The sequence below is a fragment of the Ixodes scapularis genome, unplaced genomic scaffold (assembly GCF_016920785.2).
Source record: "Ixodes scapularis isolate PalLabHiFi unplaced genomic scaffold, ASM1692078v2 PGA_scaffold4__175_contigs__length_147842914, whole genome shotgun sequence".
In the NCBI taxonomy this organism is placed as follows: Eukaryota; Metazoa; Arthropoda; class Arachnida; order Ixodida; family Ixodidae; genus Ixodes; species Ixodes scapularis.
Genome location: NW_024609879.1, coordinates 61,517,011 through 61,540,110, shown reverse-complemented (window position 1 = coordinate 61,540,110; position 23,100 = coordinate 61,517,011). Strand labels below are relative to the sequence as shown.

At 44.7% G+C, this 23,100-nt stretch overlaps 1 protein-coding gene across 1 annotated transcript in view; it reads right to left on the bottom strand.

The window, feature by feature from the left end:
- The window catches only part of LOC115324430, a 76,838-nt gene that overhangs the window by 9,975 nt on the left and 43,763 nt on the right, over positions 1-23,100 (bottom strand). Inside the window, exons 5-8 of the mRNA XM_029985029.2 lie at positions 16,782-16,933; positions 16,651-16,697; positions 8,370-8,478; positions 207-356 (exon numbers count right to left, since the gene is read on the bottom strand). Coding sequence (XP_029840889.2) covers positions 207-356; positions 8,370-8,478; positions 16,651-16,697; positions 16,782-16,933 — 458 coding nt within the window. The remainder of the gene's footprint in view (positions 1-206; positions 357-8,369; positions 8,479-16,650; positions 16,698-16,781; positions 16,934-23,100) is intronic.

The following is a 23,100-nucleotide window of genomic DNA, read 5'->3' as shown; positions in this document are numbered from 1 at the left end:
CATCTGCACTAGCCTTTTACGTTGTTTGAATATTTCGATAATTATTATCTAACATCCGCGATACATGATTTCGGGTGACTTTCCCAATCCTAGTCTTCTAAACGTTACAACGCATGTTTTACCAACGTGTTGCCTGCCCGATTATTATGCGGCAGTAACAAAAGTGACCTCGAGAGACTGATCGCAATGTTGAATGGTTACGTAACGGCAAAAAGTAGTTGAAGTCCCATGTAGCGTAAGAGCAGGAGGAGAAATTCGCTGATTCAGTAGGCTCGCCATTTTTACTCATGATGTAACCGTCGGTAACTTTACACGGCTTTTCGGTTGACCTCGAGTCGTCCCATTTTATGCCAAGCCTGCAAAAGACAAGCGCAAGATAAGAATGCATAGTGAGGACACGTGGAAAGGAAAACAAGAAAATTGCGCATAGAGGTCCTCTCTGCTATCTACACTATAGATAATTTATACAAAGATGAAAATATACCACACACGAAGAAGCCTCTGAACTCCATAGAAGTACTTTTTTTTCCGAAAAATTAAGTTTTATTTTTGCTAATATCGTACTCGAAGTGTATGGAATTGGCATAAAACCCGTATAGCTAATTAAGAATATAGTAAAAAAAAAACAGCGGCGTACGACACCGGCTTATGTGGGTGCATATTTACGTAATAACTGGCGCTACCTTAAAACAAAAATTCAAATATCGAAAGAAATAGGACCTAAATAAGATATATTATGAATTGTTTTAATGTGTTTAGTCGTGTTGGAGTTGAGTGTTACCTGCAATACTTTTTTTTTTTGTTCTCCTAGAACTACTAACTGAATTGCACTTGTTAATTTTATGAAACCTTGTTTCGCTGTTTTTTAATCAAATGTCAAGGTTTCCAGTTTCTGCTGAAATGTCTCTATTTAAAGCCAGGAAATCCAATATGGGTTTAGGGGCCCGCACCTTTTCAAATAGACAAAGGGTGAATGCACCTAACTTCTTCAGCATAATAAATAAATAGAAAATTACTTTTTATTCTTTCCGAGAAATTGTTTTATTAAGACGACCCTCTCCATGGCCTCCAGGCGTCCACCTCGTAGGCGACGCACGCCTGCGTTTGCCAGCGAGGCGTGAACGATGTGAGACGCCGCTGCTAGGTCTACAACTCTCTCCTGAAATCTTTCTATTCAGTTGAACTAGACATTATCCTGGCATCCAGACCGAAATATCCTCTTTACCTTACGTAATTTCACTCTATTGCATAGGTGACTGCTGACGAGCGCCGGCGTTCATCATCTGCTTCCCGGGTTCGGAAAGGCATACTACGCCTCGACCTCGTCTGTGATTGGTTCAGAAGAAAAAAATCCAGACGGGCCAGTTCTTTAACGATGAAAAATGGTAAGAGTGATGTCGATTTCACCTCTGAACTTAATTGTTTTTGCGTCGATCTCAAATCTATTGAAGTTTGTTGTCGTTCCCACCAAGGACGCGCTGCTGAGATAGTGACGGCGTCATGGAAACGGCTACTTCACTTTTCTAAGCGTCATTTTGGACGGTGCTTGTGGCAATCTTTTGGCGCGCAATATTGAAATAGGGAGTAAACACGCGAAAACTGATAGATGAACATCTAAGAAACTATTATATTTTCTCAAATTTTGTCAATTCGTCAAGCCTCTGAGATTAGTTCGCGTCAATACTGGAATTGAAACATCAGCCATGAGACCATTAATTAAAAAGTTAACACAAAGTGTTTAATTAATCGACTTAGCATGATGGTCATTACCTCATTTAATGTCTGCGAGCATGACACTCAGATGGCGAAGATGGCACCCGTGTAACTCCCATCTATTAACAAACAGATTTCCTCTAAGAACACTAGAGGGTTCAAAATTCAAGACAAGTACTGTTGGCTTCCAGTGTACTCTGGAGCCTGAAATTGTGCACATGGACGTGACTTCAAGGCGTCCGCGGCGACGAGTGGAATGCTTTTTTCATCATTACACTGCTTTCGGTAGCGCATGTTCTATCAAAATACATCGAGTTTTATGGAGAAGTGACATCCCCCTTACCCTATCGCACTGGTGAAGTCTGAAGTGTTTTTGTATGTGGACGTGCGACAGACGAGACCGAAGCGCAGTGTGCATTCCCAAAGACGTGAAGCAGACCGTGCAGGCCTCCGTTCGTTGGCAGCAAGGCTGGGTAGATATACTCTAAAACGTATTCAGAAATACAGGTACTAGGATGTATGAGTTTTAAGGCCACAAAAAACAGATACTGATATACATTTGTCTTTTAGGCAACGGAATATCCCTGAGACACTTCTGCAAAATCGGCGAAAAGTCATTCCGGAATACAGATACGTATAGAAATAATTTTGTTCTCCACGGGGCAAGGTGGAGAGGTTTAGTTTGTGGCGAATACGAATGGTAATTTATGCTTGTGCTTCTTTTTTGTACCACTTTATAATGTTCCCCTTACCTCAAAGTTTATATTGACCATTAATTCTGCTAAAGAAAACATGTCGTCCCCGTTGAACTACATTGTTACACAACGGTAAAACTGCGTGTCATGCTTCACAAAAGGCTTCTGCCTAAAATGAGCCCTGTTTTGTCGTGAGGACGCATCTCAAACTGCCGCATTATAAGCGTCTGAGTCACCCATATTGCGGGGAGGTCGAACAACAGGAGCGTACTTTTGCTTCACTCAATTCGTTTTACAGTGTTCTTCCTGTTAAATTGGAAATAGTGGAAGGCTCAGTGGGAGAGGAGCTGATTTTGTTATTTTTGCTCGAAATCTTTCTTAAAGAACAGTTTTTGTTTTCTAAATTTCGGTGACTGAGATAGGCCATGTTAAAGGGCGTGCTCATATTGTAAATTACAACGCAACTTGCACTAAAGAAACATTTCATTTTTTTATTTTTAATTCATTTTAAAGGAAAAAAATGTAACGAGATACCTATGCCTTGCGAAGTATCGCGATACAAGCGATGTATCATAAATGTATTTTACTACTGAGTTAAAAATACAGTTGCAGATGTATCTGTACAGAGACATAGACACTCGAACGTATCTGTAAGATACTATGCGAGACTGCCTAGGCCTCGTTGCCAGTTACCTGCGAAGAAGTAGAGTAAACTTAAGATGCCAGCACCTTTACGTAAGGTAAAGAGGATACGGATTAATAAAAGTCAGGATAAAGTCCACATCAAGTGAATAAAACATGTTTTCAGGAGAGCGTTGAAGACCTTGCGACGGCATCTCACACCGTTGACACCTCGTTGGCGAACGCCAGCCTGCGTCGTGTATGAAACAGGCAATGGACGCTTGTTCGGAGAGGCTCATCTTTAAAAACGCATATCTCGGCAACATCTTTCAATTTTTTGCTATGTTGAAGAGATGAGGGGGATTAGACATTTAATTATTTCGGAAGTTCCAAACCCCGATGCCCACATTGCTATTTTTGTCTCTAAATAAGGTAGTTTCTACATAAACTGGAGATTTTGTAATTTATTTAAAACGGAACAAAAGAAGGCTTTGGAAATGAAACACGTGCAATTAAATTTTTAGCTCTATCAGAGCAAACGAAAAAAATAATTGTAGCTATCAATCAACTTTAGGTTGGCTATACGAAATAAATCTCATAAAGTGTCTTTTCTTTGTGAGCTCCTATTTGGACTGAAAATGGCGTCTTTTAATATATACATTGTACTGAAAGGTAGGGCATGCTATTAAGTATTTAGGCGACCACCTAAATTTTCTTTGGTACACAAGCGTTTTATCGCAACGATTCTGTTATCTATACTGGTTTGATGCAAATCCAAAAATTTAGGGCATAATATAAGCAAAAATATTTTTGTTTTCGTAAAAAAACTTTTTTTTAGGTGAGCCCTTTTTTTTTTGCAGAAATATTTTTTTTTCGTGCAGATGCCAGACATAAAAATATGTCGCGTCTTCTTTGACATGGAGTGAACCTTTTGTAACTTGCAAGATGTGAGGCCAGTGATTTAAAAAAAAAACAAGATATTGCTACCTCATAGACATTGTTTTATGATTCAGCCAAAAATGAGCTAACTTCAAAAATCTTGAAACGATTTCGGTTACCACTATGTGCCAAGTCCCACTGTTTGACGTATGCTATTTTTTAAATTAACTGCTGTTTCGTTTTGCGGATTTTTTATCCTTTGTAACATGCGGAAATCGCCACCAACGATATAAGAAAAGAAAATTATTTTATCGTTTTCCTCATCTTCCCAAATCGCCATCACACCACGATGACTTTGTCGATTCCGATACATTTACAGAGGAGTGTGCTCTGATCCGGAAAGTGTTTTTCATGATGGAAATTTCCAGTCGCAGACGCGCCTAAAATTCCGCTTTTTCTTTTGGTGGGTTTCATGCTATTTTCCCGCTGATTCCTATTTCCACTTTACTGTAACAGGCGTCTCATGTCTTAAGGTGCACAAACTTTCAATACAGGAGTGAGTAAAGTCACGTTTATTGAAGCCACGTTAGTAAAACGGGCCCTATTTTTCCATCGAAATTTTCGAGAAAAAAAATCACTATAACTTTTAATATAATACTGGTTAGTTGCGAAACTTCAGCATTTGGTTCGTACCAGTAGTACTAATACATTTAAGCAGAAGGTGAGCATTCGTTGACGCGTAGCCTATTTTTGCGGTAAATAATATTGTAGCTTGCGGGGACATTCAGTATTTCATGAATTACGTGTAAAGTTATTTCTATGGACGTTCGCGACGACTAAAAAAATAAACGACAGACGTGGATTACGTAATCCGAGCGGCGTCAGCTGGAGGGCTAGGTCCAGTGTCCAGAAAACTCCAGTTGTGGCTATTGTAGCCACCGGGAGAGATAGCTGGATTGATCAGAAAACAGCGCTTGGTAGTAGCGGAACTTCACCTTTGGTTTCGAGAACTGTACCAAACTCCACGTGTCGATGGTTCGGCGGTGCCGATCGCGGCAAATGAGACAAGCGGCGCTGATGGCGTCGTTAATCAGATACGGGGCCGCTGGCATTGAGAGTCTTTCAACTGGCGTTATCTATGTCGGTGTCAAACTCGCCAGTCAGATTGCCGAAATTTGCCTGTTGACCTGCTGCACAAGCTTTTCCGAATACGTGGACCCAAACACCACCGTAGTCGCAGACCGGCCAGAGGTGAGCAAAGTAGCATCCGTATATGCCACTGCTTACGAAAGTCACTGTAAGAGGGCGGCGACTCCGGCTCTCAATACAGGAACACTAATCACCCAACAGTCGGGCGTGTGGCGCCATGTGCCCATTGGCGAGACAAGTAGACGACTCCGTCGTCTTCGCTCTGCCTAGTTCTATCTTCGGATATCAGAATATGCTCTAAGGGAAAACTGAAACCTGATAATAGTGATATTATTAATTAAATTGCGTCGTAGTTTTGTTGTTAAAGTTTTTGTCATTTGGTGCGAAACGTATACCAACGAGAGAAATGAAAAGCTCGACGAAGTGGGAGACCTTAATTTTAAAAAAGAGATCCAAAACTTAGCAGCCTGAGCGGCGGCAATGTTTAATAAAAAATACAGCACTGAGCAGCCCGGGAAACTGCAATGTGTAATAAAAGTACAAAGCTCAACAATATGAGGTACTGCAATGTTGAATAAAAATGCAAAACTCAACAACCGGAAGGAGTGCAATTATAATGCAATTAAATGCAAAGGTGCAAGCGAGCTGGACAAGAATGACGAAAGTAAACCCTGGAGAAGGGGAAGAAGAGGGACAAAGGACAAACATGTTTGTCCTTTGTCCCTCTTCTTCCCCTTCTCCAGGGTTTACTTTCGTCAGGAGTGCAATGTTGAATAAAGACAAAAAGCTCAGCAACCCGAGAGACTGCAATTTTAAACAATAGCATAGATCATAACAACCTGAGACCTGCCTTGTTGAATGCAAAAGCAATGCTCAGCAGGCTGAGGTGCTGCAATGTTTAAAGAAATAGAGGACGTAACATCTGCGGAGGCTGCAACGTTGAAGCCTCAAGGGACAACAAAGAGTTCGCATTGTTGCACGTTAAAAGCGTGTTAGGCTTATGCTCTGCCTTGAGTGAATGTTAGCTGCGATACATATATCCCGGTACAGTGTCGATCGAAAATATATTTTACTATAGAGTAGTCGCTTCGGCGGCCCGGTACGCACACAATAAAACGTAACTTGGTATACCTTCAAAAAATAACTTCTAGAATTCACCACTTCGCAAGGTTCGTCGATTATTCTGAACAGCTCGATATCTATTTTATTTTAGCGTCCTTAATATTTTATAATAACAATTATAATATACGATCTAGTATTTATGTACACGCGTCACGAACCATGGCGGTACTAGCATGGGTCGAAACGGGAAGATTCGGACGTCCGCCAACCCACTGCTCGTGGGCTCAGGGGACGCGGGGAACAAAGACAAGCACACTAGGGCGAAATGGTTAGGTTAGTAAACACATTTATTACCAACATATTATTCCGATAAAACAAAACAAGCAACGAAAGCCTCACGAAGACTTGAGCACGTGACTGATATTAGCACATTCAGTAATACGGGGGTTTTTGCAATTGTAGAGTCACATGCCTATGTACAAATAGGGGAGAGGGACGGTACCACATATTGAAGCAGTTCAACACTACGGGGCTTGCGAGGTAAAGCCGAAGTTCATTCGACTTGCTTCGTCGTGGTGCGCTGCTCAAGGTGCTGCCTTGAGCAGCACCTTGAGCAGCGCACCACGACACTTCTCCCACACACTGTGCCCATCATCCCGCACCCTCCAGACCAAGTACTCTTTGCCGACGCTTCCAACGTCGGCCTTGGAGTGGTCACCCAAGACTCCGCCTTGGCCATCCTGACACTGCCAGACCCCAACATCTTCCTACGCGAGACCCTGGCTTGGACCGTCACCGCCCTCCTGGCGCCACCGTCCTCGCTCATCTTTACCGACAACAAGGCTCTCCGCCACGCTGTCACAAGTGGCCACCTCCGAGCTGTGCCGTGGCCCCTTGGGCTTACTGTATCTTTTCTTTCAATAAAGAAGAGCCTCCGAGCCAAGTGGCTCCCCACGTACTGCAACCCCGCCGACATGCCCTCACGACTTCCGCACTACCTTTTCCGCCCACTCCCTCTCGGGATTGGCTGAGGGCATGGCGGCGGGGGAGAGGAGGTGATGGCTATATAACCGCCGCGCCTCTCTCTCAGCGGTAGTTGGGTTGACACCGAGGGCAGCGAGCAGTTGCGCTCCCCTCAACGAGGTTACAAACGAGGTCCTTGAGGGTCTTGGGGGACGCCCAACTGGGGCAGTCGGGCAAGGGAACGACTCATCAGGCTGGTGCACGAATATTAGCAACTAGGTGAGCGGGTTGATTCTTCATTGCTACAACGGTTCCCGCAAGGCAACGTCCATAGTCGAAGAGTCCGGCGACTGCTGGCTATCAGTTCACCACATCGAGTTGGTGAACTAACGGCAACCAGCCGCTAGACCATTGGCTCCGGGCGTCGCCTTGAGAGCATTACTCGTTTTAAAAAACAGCCCAAATTCACCATTTCTAAGACGAGTAAAGTGTCGCCCGTAAAAATAGTAACGTGCTCTAGCTGAGGATAGTTTGATTATGATTTGTTACCTTGATCTGGTGTCCTTCATGGACTTTCAGAATAACTCTCTTCACACGGGCGGCGCGAATGGTGGAGGAGCCGTGATATGTATGTTGTACTTATAGCTTGTAAGAAGCGGAAAGGCAGGTTTTGGCTAATGTCTGTGCTTTTGAGAAGAGGCTCTCTTGAGAATCAAGCGTATGCGTTTGTTCAGACAGTTTGTTCTTTAATACCAAGGAATCTTCATAAGCCGCATCGTTCAAGGGCGCGGAAAGTTCGCAATAATTACTGGCTTTGGTCATCATGGTTTACCGATCACAGGGATATCTGGTTTCTTTTTTTTTTCAGAAATATCTCACACCGTGATTAGATCTATGTTACGACGTGCACGATGGGCATTGAAATATTTAGAGACAGCGTGAGCTACATATCAACGGTTCTCTTCGGCGCAAAGTGTGAAGGCAGTGCCAATGCGTATTGCTCTGTATCCTTTAGGGATTTCAATATAAAATAATTTCACTGCGAAATTCTCTCAATCGCAGCTGACTGTGCTTGTCTCTGTCCTCCTTGTCTCCCGAGCCCACGCCCTGTGGGAGCGCGTTCGCCCGAACCTTCCCGTTGCAACCTGCGCTACTACCCCCGTGTCGTGACAATACCTGAATAAGGAGCCAAACTAGACATCGCTGTAATCTCTGAATTTGTTTGTAATTGTCGATGCGGCATGGAGAGTCACGCGCCATGCGATCTATGAGCAAAATGAGACTCACAGTCGGGCGATTTGCTGTACCATAGCAGGAACGCCAGAAAATGTCTTCCCATCGTCTTTAGACAGCGCTGTTCGTCGATTACCGCATGGTCCCGAAGAATAAGATGCAGCTGCAATGTTTTGAAATTAAAAGAGGTAGGAAAAGTCAGCTTTACATATTGCGATTTCGAATTGATAGTTATATCATATAAAATCTCTTAGAATCAGTAGATAAGTGCCGGACGTTCATGTCAACGTAGACTTTGTCATCCACTTTATTTCTGCTTGGCCAGCTTCTCCCTTGTTCTCGGTCTCCAACATTTGTTCGAACCCTTACAGCTGAGATCAGACAGGATTCCTGTCCTGTAAACCTCCCTTGAATATTTTGCATATTTTATTTGAAGCGTGTAGCTCAATGAGTATTTCTTCACTTTCCTTAAAATATAATCAAATATGTTTTTATATTATCGCTGTTAGTTACCACTGAACATATTCGTTGAAACGACGGGGAAAATAATCTACAGCAACGTTATCTCCCGTATAATATAGAACCAAATTTATGTCGTTAAAAGACTCATTTACAGACTAAGAAATACGACTAAAGGTTTTGGGAAGCACCCTAATAAATTTTTTCTAATTTTTTTAAAAATAATTTGTTGCATTTTACAGCTCTGTCTCTAGCAGCTTTAGTCATTGATTGACTGCTCTCTAAAAAAAGCATAGCAAAATCAAATAATAGCATATTAAAATAGTAAGTCGAGCTAGTTGGTTTTGGTATCTCAAACTTAACTCAAAAAAGGACAAAAAGAAGCAAGACACAGCACGAGGCGTAAATCGAAAATAAAAGATTATTTTGAAAAACACTGAGTTTCAAACTGCTCTTGAAAACAACACGTAATTTACCGCCGCTCCCAGGATTTCTGCAAAAGTGCAAATAATGCAATAATAAGGGCCAACGATAGCTCTCTGACAAACACCTGGGTGTGCTGCTGCTTTTTTTTTAATTTCATAGGCTACCTGCAACTCTTTTTTCATATTGTTTCTGTGTCTCCTTATAATCCTGATGTCCGGAAAAAAAAAAAAAAACGGTGTGTGCTCGCAAAGATTGAGATGCACTGCCAAGTGACCCGACGATGACTATTTAGTGGTGGCGGAGTCCTCCCATGTGCGACCACTAACGTATCACCCTTTTTGGCCTACGTAAGAGCGACCGCATTAAAGTGAATTTTCATACATCGTCCCTGTGGTGCATTCTATAAATTTGTTGTGGTGCTTTTTCTTGCGGCTGTAACTACCCAAGTCAGGGGAATTGGTTTTTACAGATATCTTGTTAGGAGCTAGAGAACAAACAAACAGAAAAAACTACCGGGACTTCTTAGAGTTCAACAAATTTTAAGTTTTGAGATAAGGAACGTAAATATAGAACTATTTCCGGCCTCTTCCCCTTGCGCTTTCAAGTTATCTTCTGGGTGCCGATAAGCTTCCTCTTCGGGCTTCCTGCAACGTCAATCAAGGTTTCTTGCGGAAAGCCCGCCCTCATGAGACGGTAGACTTGCCGTTGGAAGCTTCTCCCCATTTCCTCAGGACATGACTTAGTCTAAGAGGCTCCAAGACACGAAGTAGGGAAGCCTCTTTTAACGTGAAAGTATTAACTGTTCCATGGAGCGAAGCGGCGTTATCTGAGTGAAGCCTGCGTTATCGTTATCTGTAGCAGCGATAGACGGCACCTTAATTGCCCTGAGCTAATCGGCACCTAAACTCCCATTGGCTGGGACGCGTCATGTGGCTCCATAGCAACGGCGTCATCGCAGCTAAGGGGCCAGCCGAACTGCTGGGGGCACCGCGGGAGGCGGGGACGCGCATATGCGCTTTCCTGACGTTAAGCTAAACGTTACGCTTCGAGGTCTAACTTTGTCAACCGGTACCCGCAGCTAGAGCAATAATGATGATGAGAGGACAAGTGATTTCAGCACGCGCCGCGCCGAGCTTCGCTCTCCCACCGCTGCCTCAACCAGCGGCGCAGCAGACACCAGTGAGCCAGTCATGCTTTCGCACTCACAACTCATAAAAAGAGCTTAGGTGTCCTCGGATTTTTTTTTCACCAGCTTGGAGCGGGCCGAATGTTATAGCAGCACTGCTTCCTTAGAGCGGGCTTCCTAGACATAGCGAATGCGGTCATCCGAAAATTTGAGTTTCAAGTCCAGAAATTGGAGGAGTTCCTCCGAGGCACTTTCATGAATAAATTCCGTTCCATGGGAGCAAGCAGTGAAGGTGCCCAAGAAATCGGCCGCGGTTGCGTACGTGAGATCATTGAGTGGTAGAAGAATCGCAAGGTAATCATCAATATAAGGTTTGCGTAGACGACGTCTTCACCTCCGTTGAGCCCTCCGCATCGATGAAGCCGCTACTGCGCCTGTGCGCCGATGGCTTTGAATACAGAGATCTGGGTTTCATAGCGGGTTGCGGAGAGCGTTGTTGGACGGCGAGAACAATCTACGAAAACTCCCTAATGTATCTAAAGATCTCGAAGATCCCCTTCACCCCTAAGCTTCTAAACAATAGCGTCGCCACAGTGAGCTAAGTGAATGTTACAAAGAACAGGAGTCGCCCGCGACCCAATATAAATAACTTATTTTCACACATCAACCTCCATGTAAAAGGGGACAAACCTCTCTCAGAAATTCCAAAACCTTCTCTGGACTGCGGACCAAATATTTGTCGGCAACTACAGTAAGAAAAAGTGGGTACTGAGAAAGGAGGTTATTTGAAACTGACACAAATGCCTTTCCGTCACTATCTCCCTACACGGGACGCCCACTTTGCGTGTTTTGCCTGTGAAGAAAATATCCAGGAAAAGGTCTTTCTTTCTTGAGGGCACCTTTTTTTCGAACCCCTGAAGTAGTAAAGCGCTGCACAATTCATCAACTCTAGGTTACACCTTGTTCAGGGATCTTGGGTGGATCCTCTCAGCGTGCGCTCGTCCTTCAATACGCAAATTCACATAGCTGTGTGGAAATTTGTGTTTTTCCTTTGTACCCCAGGAGTTATTATCACCTGTGTCTTTGTTTTCCAGGTATTATTATCGTTTATCCCGCCTACACTGACTTGAAGTCCGTGAACATAGCTTCCCTGGAATTGGCAGCGACGAACTCTTGAGGCAGGAAAACGGAGACTAAACACCAGCGGAAGTGAGCAGCTTGAGATTGCTGCGTTCGAAGCAGTGAGCTATGGCTGCCATCTTCGGGCTTTTTGTCTGGTGGCTATAGGCGCGCCAGAGTGCGTCCGCTCCGTCAGCAGGGCAGTCATACCTGTCTTGGATCACAACTTTCTCTGCCATGCTTCTGACAAGCAAGAGCCTCTCAGGGGCAGAAGTTTTGGTTCAGCACTGAACTTGAACCAGTTGTCGAAGGTTTGCCCGGTTTCATCAGGCAGTGACGCACTGCCGAGTAAAGTTACTCCCTTACGCTTTTCCTTCTTATTCTGTAGGTTTCTTGGCAAGCAAGCCAATTTTTTCTGACATAGGAATTTCATAACCTGCTTGGCGCATGAAAGAAGGAATGCAAAGCTCTTCTCAGCTTCTGCTCGTTCTTGAGACCTCCCGTTGAGCACAGTACCTTAGACAGCTTTTGTATATTTCTACTTGTTTCCAATTCTGGGAAATAATGATTTTGCATATCCTTTTGGCGTGGCCAACTGACGGGGGAAAGCCGTTGAAGAGCGTCAAAAGGTCTGGCGGCAGGTATCTGGTGCGATATGCGTAGGCACACACCGCTGCTCGGCAGCATGATGCGACTTCAGGTCTGGAAGAGCGAGAGTGGACTGGTAAAGGTTCGTAGAACATATAAATGACGTGGTTGCTATAGAAATGTATTAAAACAAAAAATAGTTGCTGAACGGCAGAATGTTTTAGTATTTTTATGCTCTGAACTGACTATGCGGTTTGTGCCGAAAACTCAATTCCCCTAATGTGGGGAGTGACGGCTGCAAGGAAAAAGCTTTAAAATGCATTTGCTCAATGCACCACGGGTGTTGTATGTGATATGTTCACCTGCAATCGGTCGCTGTTTCGTAAGCCAAACAGTGCGATGCATTAATATACGCGCAAGAGACCACGCATCCGCCAATAAACAGTCACCTTCTGCTTGCTTGGCAGTGCATTGCAATAAATGGGAAAACACACCGCTTTTTTCTGACATGAAGACCATTGGGAAGCACCGGAACAGAGCGACAGGAAACATAAAATAAAAATGAGAGGCACGAGCAAGTGTGTAAGCGAGAAACCTTTGGCCCTTGATAAGAGACTTGTAGTTTTGCAGAAAGGGTAAAAAGGTGTAATTGAAGTGTTATTTTCAAGACCAAAATACACGTTTTTTTTTTTGTTTTCTTTCAAATTAAACTTTTAGTCGCGAGTTCGCCTCGTCTTGTCTCTTCGTTCCTTTTTACCTATTCCTTTTGGTTTGTGTTCAGTTCGAGATAGCACAGGTAGCAAAAGCATTTGCACAAAACTGAACGGAACACTTAATGCTTAGTTCTTCTGATTTGGGATTTTATTTTTAGACACTACAAATATTACCCAAGATTTTTCTTTGTTCATAATCCTTAATTTTGGTCCCGTAAAACCAAAGCGTCTGCTCGTTCTCAATTTTCTTGAAATTTTCTAAGTATGTTGGGTTATTTGTTTGCAGTATACAATCAAGCTACATGAATTGACTGATGTTCCTTCAATGCAAATTTATTCAACAAGGATAAAGCTCTTGCAGCTTTGTAGTGTGTAATATTACTAGAAGTCATTGCTCGCTTATTATATTTGTTTCTTGGTTTTTATACCAAATACACGTTAATGAAAACATTGAAATAAAATATTGAATAAGATTCAGTTCTTAAAGAGGGTATGCGGACTTCAATTGCAATACGTCAGTTATTTCAACATTCAAGAAAGCACACATATCAGTGCAACTTTGAAAGCATTTGCTTACCACTTTAAATATCCTGTACTTCCTAACCGGGGAAAAAAAGCGAAAGCCGTCTACAAGTCCCTGTAACGCCGAATTAGAGTGCAGCTCTTGAGGAGGAGGAGGGAAGGGTACTGAAGGAGGGGGGGGGGGTCACGTGACCTGGGGGGGGCGTCACGTGACCTCGGTGAGGGGGGTGTTACGTAACCTCGGGGGGGGGGGGGGTCACGTGACCCCTCTCCCTCCCCTTTGCCGAGGACACTGAAGGTATCTGAGGTCCTCCCTAAGGAACCCGAGGTACTCCCGAGGTCCTCCCGAGGTCCTTGGGGGGGGGGGGGGGGGGCTTGCGGTTACGCCGACGCCTACGCCGCTCAAGCCGGAAACCGGCGCCTAAGAGCTGCGCTCTAAAATCTTCCGGGCTCTGTTGAACTCGTAAAATTTTGTTTCATTGCCTAGAGTAAAAATCTGTCCTGCAGAGCGATCACACCGGAGTTGGAGGGATTCTGGAATCATGTCGTATTCCCGCGAGCCCGGAATAGAACTGGAAAAAAATTGCGCCGGCGCTTGGAGGAACGCAATGAGGATAAAGTTATATACTTTTGGCCAGGAATGGGGTGGGAGGGGAAGGGGTTTGTTTCATTGGCGAGCTGTGTCGATCTTCAGCTACTGCCAACGGGCTGCTGGCGCAACAGTATAGCATAAAAAAGTAGCCATTGAAACAGCATCATTGCAATGAAAAAGACTGACAGCTTGATTGCGTCACCGGCTCACGCTTCTTCGAGGATCAAAATAGCGCGCCTCCAGTAAAGCAGCCAGAAATTAAAAGTTGCAGGCGCACAGGGTGTCGTTCTTAGCGACGCGAAACGGGACAGGTTGGCTGTTGTAACCATGCGCACCTAGCATGTAGCTCTAAACTTAGCGGATCTTCTACTCGCGTGAAAAATATATAAGGAATTGAACTACATATGGTAAGAAATCGCAAGAATCGTACAACATACGTAAAAGTATACGTTTTAAGCCATGTTTCATATTACGTTCCTACCGTCTTCAGTGCTGGCACCTTTAACGCCCGTTCACACGCTTGCGACTCCTTAAACCCAAGCGCCATAAGACCTCGTAAAATCTCTTACGACAGAGAGACGCTGCCACCATCTACGTGGTGACCCTGGAACTGCACTTCACTACAGCTAAGGTTTGAACGTGTTTCCGAAATCAAATTTACGTACTAAGTATCAGGAATATTCGTTTGTATCCTTGACAAAAGGTTTTCGACCCAGGAGAGAAAGAATGATGAGCGAAAAAAATTTATCATATATGGGACCGCCACGTGTTTCTTTGCTACCCCATAGGTGGAGCCAATATGTCCGGTCGTCTTAAGAGGCTTTAAAAGGTTTCAAGGCACTCGGTTCTAAGAATTCGCAAGTGCGTGAATGGGTCTTTATATGTTTTTTGTGCTTGCGGCAGCGCACGAAGATTGAGGACTGGAATATGCGGCGTTTGTTTCTGACAGGGCTTTTGTTCAGGTATTCAAGATAGAGAGCAGGTAGGCTCTTCTTGCGACACGTACAAGATGGCTTGCTCAAACAAACAACACGCTGAGTACGTGTCTGTGGAGGGTGTGCGAACTAAATGCGTGAGTTTAGTTTCTTGCGTTGTTTGCGATATTTTACGCTTCGCCGCGCGATCGATACCTGCAGTAATATGCTCTGCAACAAAGCGCTTGTTGCCACTTTGCTTGGCTGAAGTAGAATAAGGACATTGGGGAAGTATTTTGTATACCTCTGGAATTGTCTTCGCTGTTAGGATCAATCTCATGTTCTTTTCTTTCTTTTTTTTTTTTTTGTTAGCACAGTTTGTGTGTCAAATTTCTTTTTTTTTTTACGCTTAGAAATTAGAGGAGTTGAATGAAAGAGTTCAGCCATGCCAGGACCGTGAAGGAACCCACAGTCATCATTCCCAGGAGTTGGAGGAATAGAATTATCGGAAACCCTAATTACCCGTACTAGAGTTAGAATAGAATGGGAATGCGCATTCCGCAACACTCGTAGACTTTAACCCTTTTTCTATTCAAACTGCTGAAATGCGAAGTGTTTTATATAGGAATGAGTGCTGAATCACCTAATTCATAAATATAGATTTCGGTACCTTCAATTCTCTGGTCTGTTTCTGACCTCGCCATTTCGCATGATAAAAACCTTCCACAGTCGTCAATTTTTTTTTTTTTGGCCACCTGACCCCCCTTATTTAACATAGCTTGTACTTTTCAATACATACATGTATCTGCTGCTTGGTATTAAATGGCGCGCATGCTGTCTGCCTTTCATTTTTCATATAACTTGTAAAATGTATCATGAATTTCATAATGTTCCGTGGTTTACGATTCTGAGTTTATATATTTTTATTAAACCGGAATTTTGTGAAAACGTTTGATTTGTGCCGCCTTCTTCTTGCTGCACTGGGTTCATTTACGTATCTGGCATTTAAATTAAGAACCCAAGGTAAGCAAATATTTGTTGTAAGTCTGGTGTGTTCATCTTTCTGGTCTGCATTCTTCAGGCTTTTTTATGCTCCATAAATGCTTATAGCAGCGATACAGCTTGATTTCCTTAGAGGGGAATTTGTATTTGGGGAAAAGCAAACATGCAGCAAATTCCCTGTAACACAGAAAATACAAGCAACCATTTGCGTAAATATAAAAAAAGTTGAAGCCGTTTACAACCTCCTGTAACGCCGAATGAGAACGCAGCTCTTGAGGAGGAGGAGGGAATGGCACTGAAGGGGGGGGATCATGTGACCTCAGAAGGGGGGGTCACGTTACTTCGAGGAGGGGGAGTCACGTGACCTCGGGCAGGGGGGCAAGTGACCCCGGGGGGGGGGGGGGGTCGCGTGCACCCCCCTTCCCCGAGGACAACGATGGTACCAGAGGTCCTCCCCAAAGAACCCGAGGTCCTCCCGAGGACCTCGGGAGGACCTCGGGTACCTCCAGTGACCTCGGGAGAGGTCGTCACATGACATCGGGGAGGTCACTTGACCTCGGGGGTGGGGGTTACGTGGCCCCTCCCCCCTCCGCGAGGTCCTCTCGAGGTCCTCCCCAAGGAACCCGAGGTCCTCCCGGTTACGCCGACGCCGATGCCGACGGCGACGGCGACGGCGACGACGACGGCGACGCCGCTCAAGCTTGAAACGGGCGCCAAGGAGCTGCGCTTTAAAACAATTAATTCCATGTGTTATATTACAGGATCGAGATGACAATATTGAAATGCCCACTTCAGTGTAAATGCCTTACACTTAATTTGTTTTGTTAAAATTCATAATTTACGGATGCAATTGTATTAAAATAGTTTGCGTTACCTTTCATTTCCAGTTTGTAGGCCACTATGTAGTCTCGAATTTCTTCACTATGAAATGAAGAACGAATACAATTGTAAGCGCACTTTTAAATTGATCGAATTTTTAGTATTAATTATCTTGAATGCACCAACCTTGTCAATAGGTAGACAACATCAGCCTCTTGAAATGTTGTGTCATTATTTACCCAGCGGTTAAACATACTGAGAGTGAAAGCCGGGTCTAATTTTGGAGTCGTTTCATTTTTAAATGTTTTATATTTCTTGAATTGTTTTTCCTCTTCACTCTAAAACAGGTCGTTTTGCATTAGTATAATTTTTGTTTTCTTTAATTACAGCAATTACGTCATGGGCAATGCTCTTTATGTTTCAGAGAACAACTTATTGCTTCTGCGATTTTCGAGACCCAATTGTTGTAATTTTACTAGAAGTATTTTTATATAGTTTGGTTTCCGAACAAACATCTTGAATCTAATGCTTCAACACTAGTTAGTATTATGACGAGGGTGCTGTGCTCACAATAGGAAGTTAATATTTTCTAATACTGTAATTTGAGTGTACTTCTATTTCCAAAAAGTGCAGGAAAGCGAAATTATTTTATATGGTCATTTCTACAGTTTGGCTAGTAAGAACGCCTTATTAAGCGTGACCAGCAGGAAGCGTCGTTTTTGCTCGCGAACATCCGACTCGCGACAAACGGGCGTGCGAGCGCCGATGCCGATCAGTGCGAGGTGAAGTTCGTCTTCTTCTTTTGCAAGGGTTATGTGACGTTAGAAAGAGGGCGACCTCTGATTGGCTCCAATGGAAAAATAGTGAGAAGACCTCACAGAAGCCTGTTTTGAGCTCTACCCACTATCCTTCAATCCAAGCCCATCAGAGCTCGGTGTTTTGCCGTCACCACAACTCCTGAAAAAGAAGCAGAGGAACTTGCGCTCCGCGTACCGACTATATTCGTGGCAACTGAAATCGTCGGATCCTAGAAAAGTAGCGCAAATATCCATGTACAGTCGCCATTGTGGTCTGCATAACCTCACTGTGATGCAAACAATTTATCAACCAACCTTATCTCTACAAATATCTTACAATGATATCGTTCTTCTTGCGTAATTCAAGCCTAAAATATCTCCATGCCGCCAAGCGCTGACGCCGCACGCGGTGGCTGAGTTTGCGTTTGACTTCTTACACCTTGTGAAGCGCCGCCATGTTCGATGTAAAAGTTTACTTTATAGCAATTTTTCGTTTTGTATATCAATAGTTTGTTAACCACACATCAGCGAAACAAATGTACAACTTCACTCAGCCACCGCGTGCGGCGTCAGCGCTTGGCGGCATGGAGATATTTTAGTCTCGAATTACGTAAGATTAAGGATATCATTGTAAGATATTTGTAGAGATAAGGTTGATTGATAAATTGTTTGCATCACAGTGCGGAAGACGCTTATACACCGATAGGCGGCCCTGACGTCACGCCGCTGAGGTGTCGCTACTATGGGATGGGCGCATAAGAAGACGCTTCCCAATGACCGAAATGGCAATTACAACGGCATCGAGTACCCTTCAGCCAATCGTACTGCGAGGTTTTGATCGCCTGTATGTTAGTACCTATCTATTTATGTCCTGTTACAGCAGGCAGGGAAAGGCAATGGCGCTAATTTCTCAGGATCCAGTAACTTTAGGTGCAACTATGGACACTTTTAAACATATGTGCGTGGGAGCAGCCATACCCCTCCTTTAGTAGTTTCGCTTATTGCGTTTGCTTCACTTAATTAATACCATAGCAGGACAGGTGATTGCGATGGTATTTTAGATTTTGCTGTGCCCTCCCCATCACTGGTCTTTTCTGGGTACTCGCGAATGCCCGTTTTGGTGCCTCGGTATCTCGGTAAGACAAGGTCACCCCTGGTCGCTCTAGTCTGACGTGTTTATAATGCGTCTCTACGTGTCCTTCACTAGGAGAGGCGGGGAGGACAGCACCCGGAGATCTTTAATCGGCAATCAGATCGGGAGAGAGCTCGCGTGTCCGTGCACTTGACTGCATTGTGTCACAGAACGTTGCCCCTAAGTATAGAAGACACAGACTGCGCATGATTTCATTTTTAGTGAATTTCTGACAATCCCAAAGCAGCGAAAAAGGTGAAGCATGACGAAGGACGCCGCATAGCGGCAGACATATGCATTTTGGGGTAGAGGCGCGCTATCGCCGCACGCGTTGCGTATCGTTGATCGGACACGCCGTTTAACGGAGCAACAGGCGGTGAGGTTTGGAGGGGGGGGGGGGGGGTGTTCATTGTCCTCTATGTGGTATCGCGTAGGCACACCCACAGGCACCAACAGACAGTAGCTACCGCCGGCAAGCACTCAACAATTGCTAGACTACAGAAACTTCAACCCTTTTAGTTACTATGAACGCATATATAATGCAACCACTCTTAAATAGATAAATAAAGTTTTCCCGCCAACTTACCGGTCACAGCAGACCTATTTTATTTTTAAGGATAGTAATAATCGGAAGGTTATTATTGGGTTGGGAGTTTCGGAGCAATCCGGAAAGGCAGGTAGTTCATAACATAAATGTCTGTGGGGCCGTATATAATGTTGAGATTATGAGATAGTGCCGAGGTAAAAGAGAGGGGTGCTGACAATATTTGAGGGCGAAGGTGAGTGATAATAATGCCGATGGTGAAGGGTTGCTAGTTTTAAGAGATGACGTACTAGAAAACATTTAACTTCGATTCGTTGGGAGAAAAATACTGCTATGACGAAGACCCGTGTTAGGTAGATCTGTCGGATAAATCAACTTCTTTTGTTTTACACTGTTGCTATTGTACAAATACCACCCGCGTTCATCTGTAAAAGTTCTTCCTGACGAAGGCCGGAATCCGGCCGTCCATTGTTGTTGTTTTCACCAAGTGCTTTTTTTTTCTTTTCAGCTCTACCAACACCAACTGGAAAGGGAGAAAGCCTCATTCTGACCCCTTTCCACTCTTACTACGTCAGCTAATGGGGCGGCTGCGAGAGGCGGCTCGACGGGTCCGGACCTGTCCAGGCATATCGCCCCAATGCAGGTGCGGCTGAACAGTTAGCTCTACCAGTCCCCCGCAGAATTGGCTTGCTTCCGAGTGTCTTTTTCGACGTGGATATCTGTTCTGTCGAATTTCTCGTGTTTTGCGCGTCGCTGTGAGTTTTTTCGTGTCCCCGCAAGCTTGAGAAATGTGAAAAGAGCGACGGTGAGATGCCGCGCAAGTGCTGTGTGCCGCGATGCCGCGGAAACTACACCCTGGACACCAAAGTGCACGTGTTCAAGTTCCTAAAGAATCAAACACTGAGGAACGCATGGATAAGCGCTGTGCCGCGGGAAGACCTCTCCGTCACCGAGAATTCAAGGGTAAGCTTTATTTTCGGTAGAGAATTAATTGTTTCATTGCAAATGGAAATTCAATATATGTATACATTCGTATAAATGTGGCTCGCAATCCGCACTTTATGTCAAATACCCATTGCTTTGTTCGTTGGACGCAAAATTCCTTTCTAGGTATGCGAACTTCACTTCGGGCATGAGGACATCATCCGAGAAGCATCGCGTACCGATGAAAGTACTGGCCGCACCATCACAGTGCCCTTATCCCATGTCCGTCTTCGCCCTGACGCTTTGCCGTGGAAGTTCCCTAGCTGCCCGACCTACCTGTCTAGGGAAGCCACAAGAAGAGGAGATCCATGGAGCATGCTGGTATGCAAAAAGCTATCGCGGAGTTCGAGGAGATGTTTAACAGGGCACATGAAGAGGACACAGTCCGTTCTTTAGGAGAACTAATCGGACACTTGCGGAGCAAGGAGATGAAGTTTTGGAACATAATAGAAAAGGACGAAAGGCTTGTTATTATCCACATTGTCGACGATAAGGCCCCGTGGCTGAAGCACTCTGTCTGCGTAAAACGAGACATGAGCGTGACGCTACATGTCATGAAAACGGCGGTAAAAAAGTTAGGTGCAAACCTGGTCGTTCCAGAAATTGCTGACAGTAAGAAGGGTATAGTAGAACTCCTCGAAGGGAATCGAGAAGTGGGACGGGGACCTGATTTCCAACCCAGTCGAGGAAATTTGCGAGGCTATCTGCCTACTGCTGGATCAGTTGTCCACGTCCCACGCAGAAGACGACGCCGACTCCATTAGATTTTTGCGAGAGCAAGTAAACTTGTTACAAGTGCAAAACAGCGCAGACGCTACTCTACAGATTTCATGGTGTTCTGTTGCATTCTTTTCACCATATCGCCCCCTGCGTACGCTTATATACGCCCATGGAAGCGTCACTTTGCCGCATCTCACGACGATCAGATCGGTATGCTCCTCTTACGGCATGAGCCCTCAACAAGAGCATCAGAGCGAAGCATCCCCCGTTACATTGCGAGAAGAATTTTTGACCTTAAAGATGACCAGCGCTTTGTCACCGTAATGGTCGACGAAATACACATCAAACCTTACTTTGAATACAAAGGGAGCTGCGCTTAACTCAAATAAAGCTGCAAACTGTGCGCTCGTTTTCATGGTGCGCAGCCGGAAGTGCAAATTCAAAGAAGTTGCACACATCGTGCCAGTGCACAGACTAGACGCGGAGTTCCTGCACAAGATGCTTAAAGATGTGATTTGCGGGCTTGAAAAGATTAAGTACCGCGTTGTGTGCCTCGTGAGTGACAACAACTCTGTGAACAGAAAAGCAATGTCCCACTTCGAATCGCCCGCTTTTAACAGAATTGTGTATCAACACCCATCAGACCCTGCAAGGCCGGTGTTTTTCGTTATAGACCCGGTAAACATACTAAAATGCATAGGAAACAACTGGATCAACCACAAGAATGACCAATTTTGCTCCTACTTTCCTGAGATGCAAACAAATGCGGCACAGTCAGTGCGCATGCAAACAGCGTCATTTTCGACAATCAGGAACCTTCACACCAAAGAACGTGACTAGCTGTTGAAATATGGCTGTGGGCTATCGAGAAAATCCCTTTACCCGTCAAATATTGAAAGGCATAACGTAAAGCGTGCCTTGCAAATCTTCAATGATTCCTTGCCTGTGGTGTTGCGCGCTCTTGGAGCGAAGCACAACCTGTTCTCATTTGAGGCCACTGCTACTTTCATCGACATCATACTCAAGTAGTGGAAAATTGTGCATGTGAAAACTCCGTGGAAGGGAAAGAGGCTGAGAGACCGGTTCCAACAACCAGTGTTCTCCGTGGACAACGATCCAAAAGTTGACTTCTTGCACCTGCTTTTGAAATGGCTGGATGAGTGGAAAAACAAAGGCCTTGACAAAGGTTCTCTGACAAAGGAGGCTCACGCTGCGCTCGAGCACAGTGCCTATGCGCTTGTGGAGCTCGCTAAGTACAGCTTCGAAGAGCTTAAAATGACCTATGTTCTTTTTGGTAAGATACAAACAGACTGCCTAGAGGACCGGGTTGGAAAGTATAGACAACTGACAGGTGCGCAGTATAATGTTTCTATCAGGCAGATTTATGAAGCCGAAAACACGCTGCGCCTGCAGAGCACATTGCCGACTATTTCCACTGACCAGCATTGGGAATGTGTGCAGAAGCAGGTACAGGCATTGCATCGCAGCTGCAACGTAGTTGTAAGCAGCGAGACGCTTTCGAAGATACAGGACATCCTTCCGATCCTGGTCTACGTTGCAGGATATGCGTTGTACGTGACCCTCAAAAAGTTGAATTGCGCAAATTGCAAGGACGCGTTGACTGTGGATAAGACAATCACAGTGTCTGCCGCCCATGAACAATATATGATCTCGTGAAACAGTTAGACCGAGGAGGTCTAGTGTACAAATCGATGTTCGCGCCTAACGCTGTTGCTCACAACTACGTTGTCGTAGAGCAGCTCTCTACGCAACCAGAACTGCTACTTATGCCCGAACAGTGCCAGGTCATCACGAAGCTGACGCTGCATTTGCTGGCCAACGAAGAGCCATCTGACTTCGACGCTTGCGAGAACGGCTACACGAGGGAATCTGTGCTGAAAGACATCCTTCGGTGCAGCACGAACGTTGTACTGAAGAACTTCTGTGGAAAGCTAAGCGACAAGCTTCTCGACACTGCTGACAAATAAAAAAAAAACGGAAGGCCGCAACTCTCCCGAAGGAATAGGTGTATTCCTCCTGATGAAGCGCAAACACAAACGAAACTGGATTGTGTAAATAAATGTTTCGTTTCTATAGTTTTCGTCCAGTAAAATTTCTTTTAGAGCACATGCATACTCTTTCTTGCAAGAAAAAAAGTGCCCGCGCGGTAAATTGGTGCGACAACCTCTGTTGAACAGCGCTCCGTACTTTTACCAATCCGCCCTATCGTGTGACGTCACGGGAAGAGAGCTAAGGTCTTATACGTTTCTAGAGGGTGTTGGCTTTACCCACGTGTTCGTCCACCTCCCCCAAGATGTCCGATATATA